Below are 12,719 nucleotides of genomic sequence, written 5' to 3' on the forward strand. Positions count from 1 at the left end.
AAAAGATTTCTGCTAGTGGAGAGGCCGTGAGTGTGTCACCATGACTTCAGGAAAGGTGGAATTGGGGCATAGAGTAGAAAGAGAAGTTGTAGTCTGTTGGTTGAAGATGTTTGGTTTCCAAACTTAAATGCTAGAATGCTGAATTTTTAAGGCGTAGTCTCATTTAAAAGAGAATAAAATGGTATAAAATGACAAGGTGGAAGTGGAAATCATGAAATATGTAAAGAACATAGGACTTTCTTTTTTAAATAAGAGATATCAGTTGTCAGTATCGTAATTGAATATTTCCACGTGTTAAGGGAACAGGGCCACTCAGACTTCTGTAATATGTTTGACTATTAAAATATTTTTGACGAATGTCTTTGACGTCAAAATATTTCAGCCTGCTGTGCACAGCAACCTTTCATGCATATTGATGACCATCTTTCCATTATTCAGTATGAAATTCAAAGATGTCCCTTTGTGCTCCTCCGCATTTAGCAGAATTGAATTCTTCATTTGTGCGTATGTGAGGGGAGGGATTAAACTGAACTATTTGGATGAGAAGTAATACATTTGGTTTCAAGAAATGGAAACCAAATGGCAGTGAGAGTAAACCACTGAAAATACTTGTAGATCAAAAAGATTTTTAAAAAATAATAAAGCATCCTCAGCTTTTTTTTAAGGTTCAGGTGAAAGAAATCTAACTAAAATTGGAATCAATTGACGAGAAGATAGAGTTTGATGGTCTTACACAGTATTTCATTCAGCCATACTGCCTGTCAATTCATGAGCTCTGTCTAATAAGGAACAATGAAGAATTAGTTCTAACTTTTGAAAAGTTTGACTGGGGATGCCAAGACAGAATGGAAATGCCAGTACTGCTCACCACACATGATCAATGAGTGTCACAGTAGACCCTGCTATGAATTGTGGGAAAACACTTTTTTAAAAAACTTAAGAAGAGGAAACTATTTTTTTTTTAATCAAGAAGAAACATTAGGAACTTCCCTGGTGGCTCAGTGGTTAATAACCCGCCTGCCAATGCAGGGAACACAGGTTCGATCCCTGGTCCGGGAAGATCCCACACTCCACGGAGCAACTAAGCCCGTGCACCACAACTACTGAGCCTGCACGCTAGAGCCTGTGAGCCACAACTACTGAGCCCGTGCACCACAACTACTGAGCCTGTGCTCTAGAGCCCATGAGCCACAACCACTGAGCCCACGTGCCACAACTACTGAAGCCCGCACGCCTAGAGCCTGTGCTCTGCAACAAGAGAAGCCACCACAATGAGGAACCCATGCACCACAAGGAAGAGTAACCTCCGCTTGCCACAACTAGAGAAAGCCCGCACACAGCAATGAGGACCCAACACAGCCAAAAATAAATAAATAAAATAAAATAAATAAATTTTGGAAAAAAAGAAGAAACCTTAAATTTGTTTTCTCTGCTTTTTGATAATGATAAAGAGACAGCTAAAAATAATAACTCATGGACTGAAATGTTCCAGGAAAAAAAATGTAGGCATGTATAATGCATGGCCATGAGATACATAGTAAACTCTAGTTATCATTAATTTAATAAATACCTTGACCTTTTGAAGCCTTGAGGAGTTTTTCTTAGAGTTACATCTTGATACATTAAAAATAATTCATTACCATTTTAAATAAAGGTCCATGATATATTACTTTAGTTCCATTCATTTTATGGCTAAGAAATAATATTGCTATAATGTTAAATTAGTGGTAAAAAAGGATTTTTAAAAGCGCTAATATAATGGTGCATTACCAGTAATTTTTAGTGTAATCACATATAATACTTCAGTAATAAACTATAGCCTGCATGAGTTTAAACCTAAAATTACTCCTTACCTCTAGGTAATTCTCTATAAAATCAACCTGGAAAAATCTTATTAGGTTTATTTTATTCCTTTTATGCAAACTTCAAATGGTTACTTTCTAACCTTTCAAAATATTTTTGGAAAATCAAGAAGGAATTAGTAATTTGGACTTTTAGTTTCTAATGTTTGAAAACAAATTTAAACAAAATACTTGAAAAGCAGTCGTGCAAGATGCAGTTTGCATAATTTATATCAGAGTAACAAATATTGTTGTTCTAAATAATATTTCCATTATTGATTCAAACAAGCTCCTTTGACTACTCTTGCTTATGTGATGGATGTATTTTTCCTGCTATGAAAAAAAGAAAATCAGCACTATGAAGAAACGCAGATGACATTTCAAAAATAATGGTTGAATAGCTCTCTCGTAACTATAATGACATTTTAACTGAGAAGTTCCCAAACTAGAAAAGCTAAAATTCCCATGTCCACCTCTTTTCCCAAGATATCCTCAAATGTGAAAAGCTTTTCTTTAATAACACAATTGACTTGAAGCCAAACATAAATCTGATTTTTAAAGATGTTCCTAATGGTCTAAATTTTTTTTTTAAGATTTATAATTTATTTATTTTTGGCTGCATCGGGTCTTAGTTGTGGCACGCGGGATCTGCATTGAGGCATGCGGGATCTTTCATTGCGGCATGAGGGCCTCTCCCTAGTTGTGGCAGGCGGATTTTCTCTCTCTAGTTGTGGCGGGCAGGCTCCAGGGTACGTGGACTCTGTAGTTGTGGCACGCGGGTTCCAGAGCATGCGGGCTCTGTAGTTTGCAGCACGTGGGCTCTAGTTGAGCCGCGGGAGCTCAGTAGTTGTGGTGCGCGGGTTTAGTTGCCCCACGGCATGTTGGATCTTAGTTCCCAGACCAGGGATCAAACCCGCGTCCCCTGCATCGTAAGGCGGATTCTTTACCACTGGACCACCAGGGAAGTCCCTCTAAATTTGAATTTATGCTCCTACTAACCAAACTCTCTCCTGTTCTGTTTTATAAACATTTGTGACTGTATATCTTACTCAGTGATTCTTTGATCTGTCCCTGAATTACTGTGATTTGTATACAGCTGTGCTAAATTTTCATTCATTCATACATTGAGTCATTTATTCATCCAACCAAATGCCTCCCATATGCCAGGCACGGTTCTAGGCACTAAGGATTCAGTTTTTAAAAAGCAAGGTCCCTACCCACATGGAACTTGCATTCTATCTCTGGTTACTATGCTGAAATCTCACTCTAAATGATTTTCTGCCTCAAGAAGAATTTAGTCTGAAGCAAATTCACCTTATGCTCGTGAATCCAAAAGTTCACATTCTTAGACCATTTCATTTCTAAATGAACGTTTATAGATGATTAGCAACAAATAAAAGAAATATATCTGTATATTTAGCAGTCAGCAAATCATTTCATTGACTAGAGTTTATCCGGTTTACAGAGCTTGGGGCTATTAGAAGAGGCTTAATTAGTATTGATACTATCAGCATTTGTACTTAAGTTAATATCCTAATTTTACATGCTACATAAGAAACAATACAACAACATCTAAGTGTTTGAAAATGTTGGGAAGCTTTAAAAAAGCTTTTTTAAAAAAAAATTTGGATATCACTGTATTGTACACCTGTAACTCATATAATATTGTACACTTACTATACGTCAATTAAGAAGAAAGGAAAGAAAACAATATAACAACACCTAAGTGGTTGAAAATGTTGGGAAGCTTTAAAAAAGCTCCTAAAAAAAAAAAAGAAAGAAAAAAGAAAAGCTCCTGGAGAATTTTTCTCGTTTACAGAGACCTGTAGCTATTCACACTAGTATTGTCGGACTTCATAGCGTAATAAGTAATTGAAGTGACCTGTGACTGTGCTCCACCAAAATATATTTAATTTCTCTACTGTGAATGACCTCTTCATTATAAAGTGCAAATTTACTCTGTTCTGATGTTAAAATGTCACATTCGCACTTCCAAATTGCTATATTTTATTACATCTTAATTTTGGTGGAAAACGTTTACATTGATATTGAAGATGATATGATGCAGATTTTTTGTTCTTTATCCTGAGGTGTGAGGCCCTCCTGCCCACTGAGTACAACAGAAGCAGAGAGAGACTGAATCACTTCTCTGCAAGGATGTGAATAGGCTGTTTGATGCCTGTGGCTTAGTGGGTGAATCTATAAACTGGAGTCAAAAGGTTTAGCGAGGGATGGTTTCTTTATCTGTAAAAGAGGCAAAAAATATTTGCTTTTCCTACATCAAAGTTTTTTTGCAAGGATTGAGTAAGATAATGATATCACTTTGCAGAAATTATATACAATTCTAGAAGCTATAACTGGTATTATTTCAGTTTTCTGGTTTTGTCTGCTCCCCAATTATTATTATACTTTATGTATGTGCGTTTAAGGAAACAATGCTTCTCATCAAGATTTGAATTATACAGTTAAACTGCTCCTTTGTTTTCAAAGTGCTGTTTGCTTATTTTGGAGCTAATGATGAGATTCCCTTAATTACTGGTCACCTTAATTGCTGGTCATATTAAACAATAGATGCTGTGACATGGCTTCCCAATGACTGGATACATTACTGAACCCAGGGGACTTACAGAGTAATACATCAGACATAAGAGACACTTTAATGACAGCCGTAAATTACAACTGCTCCTAAACTGGGGAATGAACATTTTAGCACTTCCTCTGGGATGAACTCAAGCCCAAGTCATTCATTGAGTTCTTCGGTGTGCAGTGATGCCTGTGGGAAATTAACAGGGAAGTGGAGCCCTTTCCTGTAATAATACAAAATGATTAAGGGGACCTTAAAAAAAATCAATTGACTAATCAATAGTGTATAACTGCTTGGAGCATTTTCCCCATGCTAATCAGACATTAAGTTGTTTAAACTAAATATCTCCAGTTTCCCCTATTACTGAACTGATTTATAAGACATGGTCAAGGATGTCAGAGTCTACTGGAGCCAGATTCCAGAGCATTTGTCATTAAAGAAAGATGGAAATAATTCGTAGATGGTTCTCTCTCACTACAGATTCAGAAGGCTCTTGAAAGGGAAGATATAATAGGAAGATATAAAAGAAAGTGTTCTTCTAGTTCCCAGACATTTGTGAATTAATGTGGTAATCCCAAATTCTAAGCATGTATAGTTGCTTGAGAATATGGGCAGGGACTTGATTGAATTCAGGAGTGATGGAGGTCAAAATAACTATAGAAAACATCTATACACTATATATTTTCAGGCCTTTAAAATTTTTTTTTAACTTCAGCCATGGTGAACAGCATGCAGCAAACAAGACTCCGAATTCCAAACAACCAAAGGTATTCAAACAACACCTGTGAAGTGACGTATTATTACCTACCTGTATATTGCCAGCAATTCTAGTATCAAAACCACGTGTACACTTTTTTTTAAAGTTGAATGCCACTGTGCGGGGTGGGAGGGAACACTAAGAAATAACTTTAAACAGGGGGAAAAACTTTTTTTATTGATATGTTTTACTTTGCTGGCAGACCAGAGCAAAGGTTTTGTGAACATTTAAAAGATGAAAAAGGTGAAGAATCCCAGAAGCGGTTTATCTTGAAGCGAGATAACTCTAGTATTGATAAAGAAGACACTCAGGTTGGTTCTCAAGTTTGAGAGTGGCTGACGTTGTTGTTTTTGAAGGTGGGCTGCCTGATGTTCTTGTCATTCTGTTGTCCCCGCTCCCCCTCCCAAATCTCCCCTGCCTCTGAGACGACTGTCCCCCCGCCCAGCCTCCTGCCCCCCTCCCCCCCGCCTCCCTCTTTGGCATTCAGTGGGTAGCAAAACACCACATCCTGGTTGCTTCAGCGATGGCTCTGTGTTGGGCTGCATGGGTGGTGCTTGACGCCGGCTCTGCTGCATGTCTTGGGGGGTTGGGATGCCGCAGGCTCCGAGCTGATGGGAAGAGCTTTGTCAGTTGCATTTCCAGGTGTCTGTGTAACTCTGGCAGTCGTTCCCCTCCCTACAGCTTTATCCTTCCGTTGTGCACACATTGAGCTGGATTGTCAATACGGACCGCTGATCAACTGATGTAGCTGTTAACAACAAACCTTGTTATGGTGAGGCCAGGTGGATTTTGCAAACTCTCCTAAAATAAGTCTTCACAACAAAGAATTGAGTTCAGGTTTTAGTCCCCCACCCCTTCCCCTTCCCGTGTTTTATCGTCCATGTCAGTTGTCTGCTTGTTTTGCACGAACTGGAGCAGAACTTCCTCCTTACGTGTTTTTTGCTTGTGACAAAACATTACATTGTTCTAGAGTAGCCTTACTCATGGGACCTCAACAAGGCTAGAGAGACTTGTCTATGGATGGAGGGGGTGGGTTCCAGGGTGATTAAGAAGAAAACTAAGTAAATGGCAAAAGAAAACAAAATTTTAATGATAAGAGGAACAGTAGAAGGTCATGTAAATGTCATTACAGTTACCCTTTATGTCTCTGACAATCAAATAGATTTTTTTTTTTGGCAATGACTTTGCTTTAGAATGCTGAAAGGTAAGACAATCTGCGTCTCACTCAAGTTATTATTTTAATTACCCACAGTGAGTCACCGTGAGCCTGTGTGTGCATCTCTGACGCACTTTTTTTAAAAAAAAAAAACCCGTTCGTCATTTGTATCTCGTTTCCTGCCACCACCGTCAAACCACACCATGGCTCGAGTTGACTCTGGAACATGTGCCCGTGTCCTGTACTTAGTGGGTGTTTGTTGGATGGATGGATGGACGTGGTTAGTGCAGGGCGTTTGGGGAGGAACGGCAGGAATAAGATGGGAGGGCGGTAGAGACACAGGAAGTGGCTCAGCGGGAAGAACAGCAGTCCTCATGCTGGGTTCTTTGAATTGTTAGATTTCTTGACATCGACCTTAATCAGCAGACAAGCTTTTTGAATTTAGTTCCTCTTTTTATCCCAGACGCAATTCACAGAATAAGTCATTGAGAGAATAAAAATACAAGTTAGGATGCAGAGAAGTAGCATCCCCGTCTTCCATTCTGCCTGTTCCCTTCTTTACCGCCTTGCTCTGTTTCTCCGGTCCCCACGTTTTCAAAGCCATTTCTTCTCTTAGCCGTCTTGAACTAGCCACTTCCTCTTTTCTCACCACCATTCTGCCTCCTTTTGGGGAGTCAAAATCACACAGGTTTGCTAAGGAGACAGAGCCCATGACTCATGACCCATCACGTAGCCAACTGACTGAATACCTGAGGCACATTCAGGAGCTTACACTCCAGAAACTCCCATGCTACTTGCATCCGGCAAGGGAGCAAGCAGGAGTAACAAGCATCCCCTGCCGTTGCATGGCACACACACCACACACGTACCCCACCACGGCTTCCTTAGGGACCAGAGGGAGTAAGGCTTTTCACGCCCCATTTGCTTAAGTGAACATTTATTATTCTCAGCTGACAGTTTTTCTTAACTGAAGATTTCCAACAGCTCAACTTGGATAACCCTCCTGATTTCTTTTTTCTGTTCAGCAAAACAGAATGCATCCATTTAGAGATGACAGACGAAGTAAATCAATTGAAGAGAGAGAAGAGGAATATCAGAGAGTGAGGGAGAGAATATTTGCACACGATGTGAGTAGTTGTTTTCATTGCCTCTTGAGTGCGGTCCTTCCGTCAGCAGCAAGGCAGCCTCATTCCCCAGACAGGGAGCTGGCAGGGACGAGGGAAGCTGGAGGCAGGGAACAAACCGAAGGGCAGCAAACTAGAGGTGTTTCTGGAAGAGGACCTGCTTCAGGGAAGTGATGGAGGAGGGGCCGAGGGTTTGCATGTGTTCTCTAGGGTATGACCTGTGGGGAAATAGAGATACCATTTTGGTCAATGAAATAGACCGTAAGTACAGAGAGAGGTTGCCAGATTTGCAGAAATCCCTTCACGTTCACATTAGCCAGCAGATACCACACGGTTGTCTTTTTAAGACCAACATTGTACACAGGAAAGAATTACAGGAAAAGAAAGAAGAGTCGTTGATCTTACACACACACACACACACACACACACACACACACACAGAATTTTCTGCCATCTTAGCAAGTATGGACATTTTATTATATCAAAGTTAAATAGTGATATTCATCCCCCCCCACTCCATTTTCGGATCGAATAGTTCTGTGAACAATTTTCAAGGATATAGTCAGAAAACAATTTTTATTGTTCAAATCCCAAAGAAGATGTGGTTGGTTTTTTTTTTATCTTTTTCCTCAGTGTGGCCAAAATTAAATGCAATTAAATTAAATACAAATTAAAAGGTTTAAAAAAACTGGATTTAAATGCAATGAAATGAAAAGGACAAGCTATTGTCATAGGTTTTCCCTTCCATGAACTCATCTGGCACCCTCCTAAAACGCTGTGGCCTCTTCTCTCTGCAGAGGTACAGCCGTGAGCACCTTTGTGTAGACTCTCTGCTGCCAACACCTCTGGCGTTACTAAGTCAGGTGGAGCGTCTGACCTCCTGTGTGATTTGCTCCTGGATGTCTTACAAAGCCAGCCTAGCATGGAGGGGGACTGTTCTCCCTAGAGGTGTTAAGCCCAAGCCAGTCTCCCTGATCTCTAGATCCTCTCTGCCTTTCTTAAAACACAATTTTCAGTTGAATAATCTGGCCCAGAGCTTGGGAATTAGAGGAGTGTGAGAGAAGGAGATGGCGGTAACCATAGTTGGCTGATGTCCAGGTACAATTCTAGAAGATTCTAGAAAATTCTTTTATTATGGTCAGAATTATTGAGGGTGCATAGGACAGCAAGACACATGGTAGACCTTTCCTTACGTTTGCTGGATATAAGAATGCAGTAATGAGAGGATCTTTTCTAGTCATGATACTGTAATGATGCCAACTGTGGACTGGAGGTAGAATGTTCCTGTCTGATGACCTTCAAGAAGAGAAATATTTCTGAAGGCTAGTTCATTTTCTATTTCTCTCTCTCTTTCTCTCTCTCTCTTACACACACACACACACACACACACACACACACACCTTTTCCCTCTTAGTCTGGTTCTGGCAAGTCATATAGTTTATGAATGAGTTGTTACATTGATAAACAAATACTTATCACCCACATAATATACAAACAACATTATTCTTTTTTTTTCTTGCCAAAGCTGTGCCACATTGCCAGACACTCAAGAGCCAGGTGACAGTAAGTAACGTCACTGATGCATGCCTGTGATGGGGGTGACACTTGCCCTGCTGTACTTCATTTGTGTATCCTCGTTTCCATAGGGAGGTCGTCAAAGGGAGAAGGGGTCAGCGTGACTCCCTTTACACATTGCATTTCCTCACATCCATCTTAAGGAGATTATTCGTAAGCGACCTGTGTTCCAGGCTAAAGATTGGAGGCAAGGGTTCCTGTTTAAAGCCTCTATGGCCACATGCTGTATTAACTTTTTTTAACAAGTAAAAGCAGACTTAAATGTGAGAAAGCTTAAATGCAAAGCTATTGTCATAGCCTTTTTATTCCATGAAATCATTCAGCAGCCTTCTCTACAATGCTGTGGCTGCTTCTCCCTATGGGAGTGGAGGCATGAGCTCCTTTGATAGGCTGTCACACCTGGTGGCCAGCACTTCTGGCTTTACTGATTCAGATGGGAAACTGCCTGTTTCTGACACTGCTTTTCACTTGATCTCCTAGGGCAGTAGTTTTTTAATCAGCATGCTGTACCCAGAGTGTACTCATAAAGGGCTTCAGAGATCAAATAAAATCCCCGATATTACCTGCAAAATATTATGTTCATGAGCATATGTGCATTTTTCTAAGGATAAGATCTCTAGTGTTTATCATATTCTTATAAGTTTTCATGATGCTTAAATGAGCCACTAAGAGCCACTTTCCTAGACGGAAAACAAAATGTCTTTCTCCCTAGTCTGATAGCTCTTGTAGAGACAATGCAGTCATACCACTGGTATTCTCTGTTTTAGCTATTAATATTCCCAAATTTAGCAGCTTAAAAAACAAACAAACAAAAATCTGCTTCTCTCACAGTTTCCATGGGTCAGGAGTCTGGGAGTGGCTTAGCTGAGTGATTCTGACTCAAGGCTTTTCATGAGGTTACAGTCAAGCTGTCAGCTGGGGCTGTACTCATCTGAAGGCTTAGTGAAGTGGTTATCTGCTTCCAAATTCACTCGAGTATCTCCAGGCCTTAGTTCTTTGCTGGCTGTAAGCTGGAGATCTCACTTCCCACATAGTGATGTGGGCTTCTCCATAGACTTGACAGGTATCCTCAGAATGGCAACTAGCTTCCCCCAGAGCAAGTGATCTGAGAGGGAAAGAAAGAATCCCAATTGGAAGCCACAGTCATTTATAACCTGATCCTGGAAGTGACCTACCTTCCCTTCTGCTGTATTCTGTTGGCACGCAGACCAGCCCTGGTGCATGTGGGAGGTGCTACACAAGGCAGGGGTCACTGGGCGCCACCCTGTACTAACAGGATAACACAAACTCAAGGACATAACAGCAATATGAACTTTCTCGAATATACATAGTAACATAAAGACAGGACCCTTTAGGGAACCTTCACCTATGCAATTCCAGATTCCCAAATGATCATTACTGCTGCCCAAATTGTCGAGGTTCACAAGATAATAATTAAAGTATCTTAACTCAATTGTAAAACAAATGCAAAGAATCCAGCATAAGGAAATTAAGTTACAGGCATCTAATCTTTTTTTTAGCTGGTCTTTAATTTAGCATCTTCATAATTTAAAAACAGAGGTTATATAACCAGCTTCCTTTGCCAATTATTAAGTGTGGAGTAGTTCAAACAGGTTCAAATATCGATATACTTAAGTAGGATTTTTTTTTCTACTTGAAGTTACAATAGAGATTTATAGAAAAATACTTTCTGGTATTTACACTTTAGCAAAATCCAGATTTGTTTTAAAATTAGAAGCGTTCTTGAATATTTTACAAATGTATCTTGGTTTCTAAGGGTGTGTGTGTGTGTGTGTGTGTGTGTGCGCTTTTGTACATAGGTGCACAATCAGTATATGCAGATTACTTCAGGGTTTTCTAGAAAAAGTTTTTCAAATATAGTTTGAGAATTTTGGTATCTTGAAATGAGACCAATTTATCTATTATTTGGGAACTAAAATGTTATTTAGAGCACACAACAATTTAGTTCTCAAATAATAAATAAATGTACTTTTGTTGTCAGAAATACTCGAAATATAGCTCTTGTTTCCTTTGGCAAGAATTTCAACTTGTTTTATGATTAATCCTATGCAATGTTGTTCCTTTTAGGAAGGTTAAGTTGATAAAGCAATATATTTGAGAGAGACCTGTTTTGCCTGTAGGGTGATTTCTGAAGGGTATTTATGTATAAATAGGGATTCGGGGAGGACCTCATCTTTGGTCTCCTTTGCATGTGCTGGGATTCTTCAGGGAGAGCTGATGATGAGGGTGTGAGGCACCACCTGGCTTGGGGGTGGCACGTGGAAGAGAATTCTGTAAGCCATCGGCAAAAACGTTTTCCTCCTTTAAAAAAAAAAGACCTTTGTTTACATCTGAGAATGCATATACCTGCCAGCTCTGAATCCTGGGCTTAATTACGGTGACAATTTTATCTTTCTCTGCTATTAAAATTTGTAAGTTATTAATGCTACTTTATACACACACACACACACACACACATACGCGCACACACACACACACGCACACACACACACATTTTCATCAGTTACTGAATCGTAGCCCATAACTGTCTCTTGTCTTATTTATGAAAATGTGGTAGATGGATGATGAGATGATTTTTTAGGACCTTTCCACAATAATCAGGCAGATGCTCTGGAGATTGGTTATGGGGAACATCATCTTTGACTTGCAAGTGACTTATTTTTTAATTCAAAGAGTTTTGGGCTGCTTCACTTTCCCCCAAATGCTATTAGATTAATGAGTCTGAAGAGGTCAGCATGTCTTTGATCAACTCCTTCAAAGAAGTAATTGAGTCTCAGTTATTCAGTACCAGCCAGAACATCCTAAATGTAATTGACCTCTCTTCAACCTCAACAGATGAGAAATAACAAAGTATTAAATTCATCGTGGATATCTGACACAATCTCACTTTTGTCACATACCAGGACTTGGCTCAAAGTTGACTCAAACCGGTAGGGAAACCAAACTAAAGGAAATAAAGACAATGGGATATTTAGCTTACTTTAAAGAGATCCTCATAGGAATAATGTCAAGGGCACATCATCTGTATTTGTTTCCTTTTATAGAATTAAATGTCAAATTTTTTAAAAAAGATATTTTTCTGAAAAGCTTTTTTCTTAGTTGGCTGTTTTTGCCTTTTGTTTAATAAAATTTTTGCACACTTGATCTTCGGGATGCATGTTAAATGCACAGACGTTAAAACAGAAATCGTTCTAGAGATGCCCCCATTAAAATGCTCAGACCACTGAGAAAAACATTTATGCCCAATCTAGCCCTTTGGCTTAGTGGAAGGAAATGATTTCTCCAGTAAAATGTAGAAAGAAACCAATATCCTGCTGGCATCTCTGAGCGGTGGTTACATTAGCAGCATTTTTAATTCAAAAATTCAATATTGAAAAGTCATTATTATTTCTTTAGTTTTATTTTATCTTAAAATCGACCTGTTAAGTCTCTATTTATCCCTTTAGCCAGGTGACTTATTCATCATTTAGAAAATCCACACGTATAATTTTACATTTGTAAATTTACATTTACAAACTTAGTACTTTGGACATGGTTTTATATTAGTTCCTAAACACAGTCGTATTTTAGGACTGTTGCACCATATTTTGTTTAGACTTCTCTTTCTCTGTTTGTTAAAACTTAATTTGATCTACCTTTCCCAAGCACATATGATAATGGA

At 39.2% G+C, this 12,719-nt stretch overlaps 1 protein-coding gene across 1 annotated transcript in view; it reads left to right on the forward strand.

Moving 5' to 3' along the window:
* ARPP21 (cAMP regulated phosphoprotein 21) overlaps positions 1-12,719 on the forward strand; it is a 125,595-nt gene that overhangs the window by 18,588 nt on the left and 94,288 nt on the right. The window contains exons 9-10 of the mRNA XM_073810976.1: positions 5,385-5,493; positions 7,364-7,465. Of these exons, the coding sequence (XP_073667077.1) occupies positions 5,385-5,493; positions 7,364-7,465 (211 nt within the window). The remainder of the gene's footprint in view (positions 1-5,384; positions 5,494-7,363; positions 7,466-12,719) is intronic.

This window comes from Tursiops truncatus, chromosome 10 (assembly GCF_011762595.2).
Source record: "Tursiops truncatus isolate mTurTru1 chromosome 10, mTurTru1.mat.Y, whole genome shotgun sequence".
Taxonomy (NCBI): Eukaryota; Metazoa; Chordata; class Mammalia; order Artiodactyla; family Delphinidae; genus Tursiops; species Tursiops truncatus.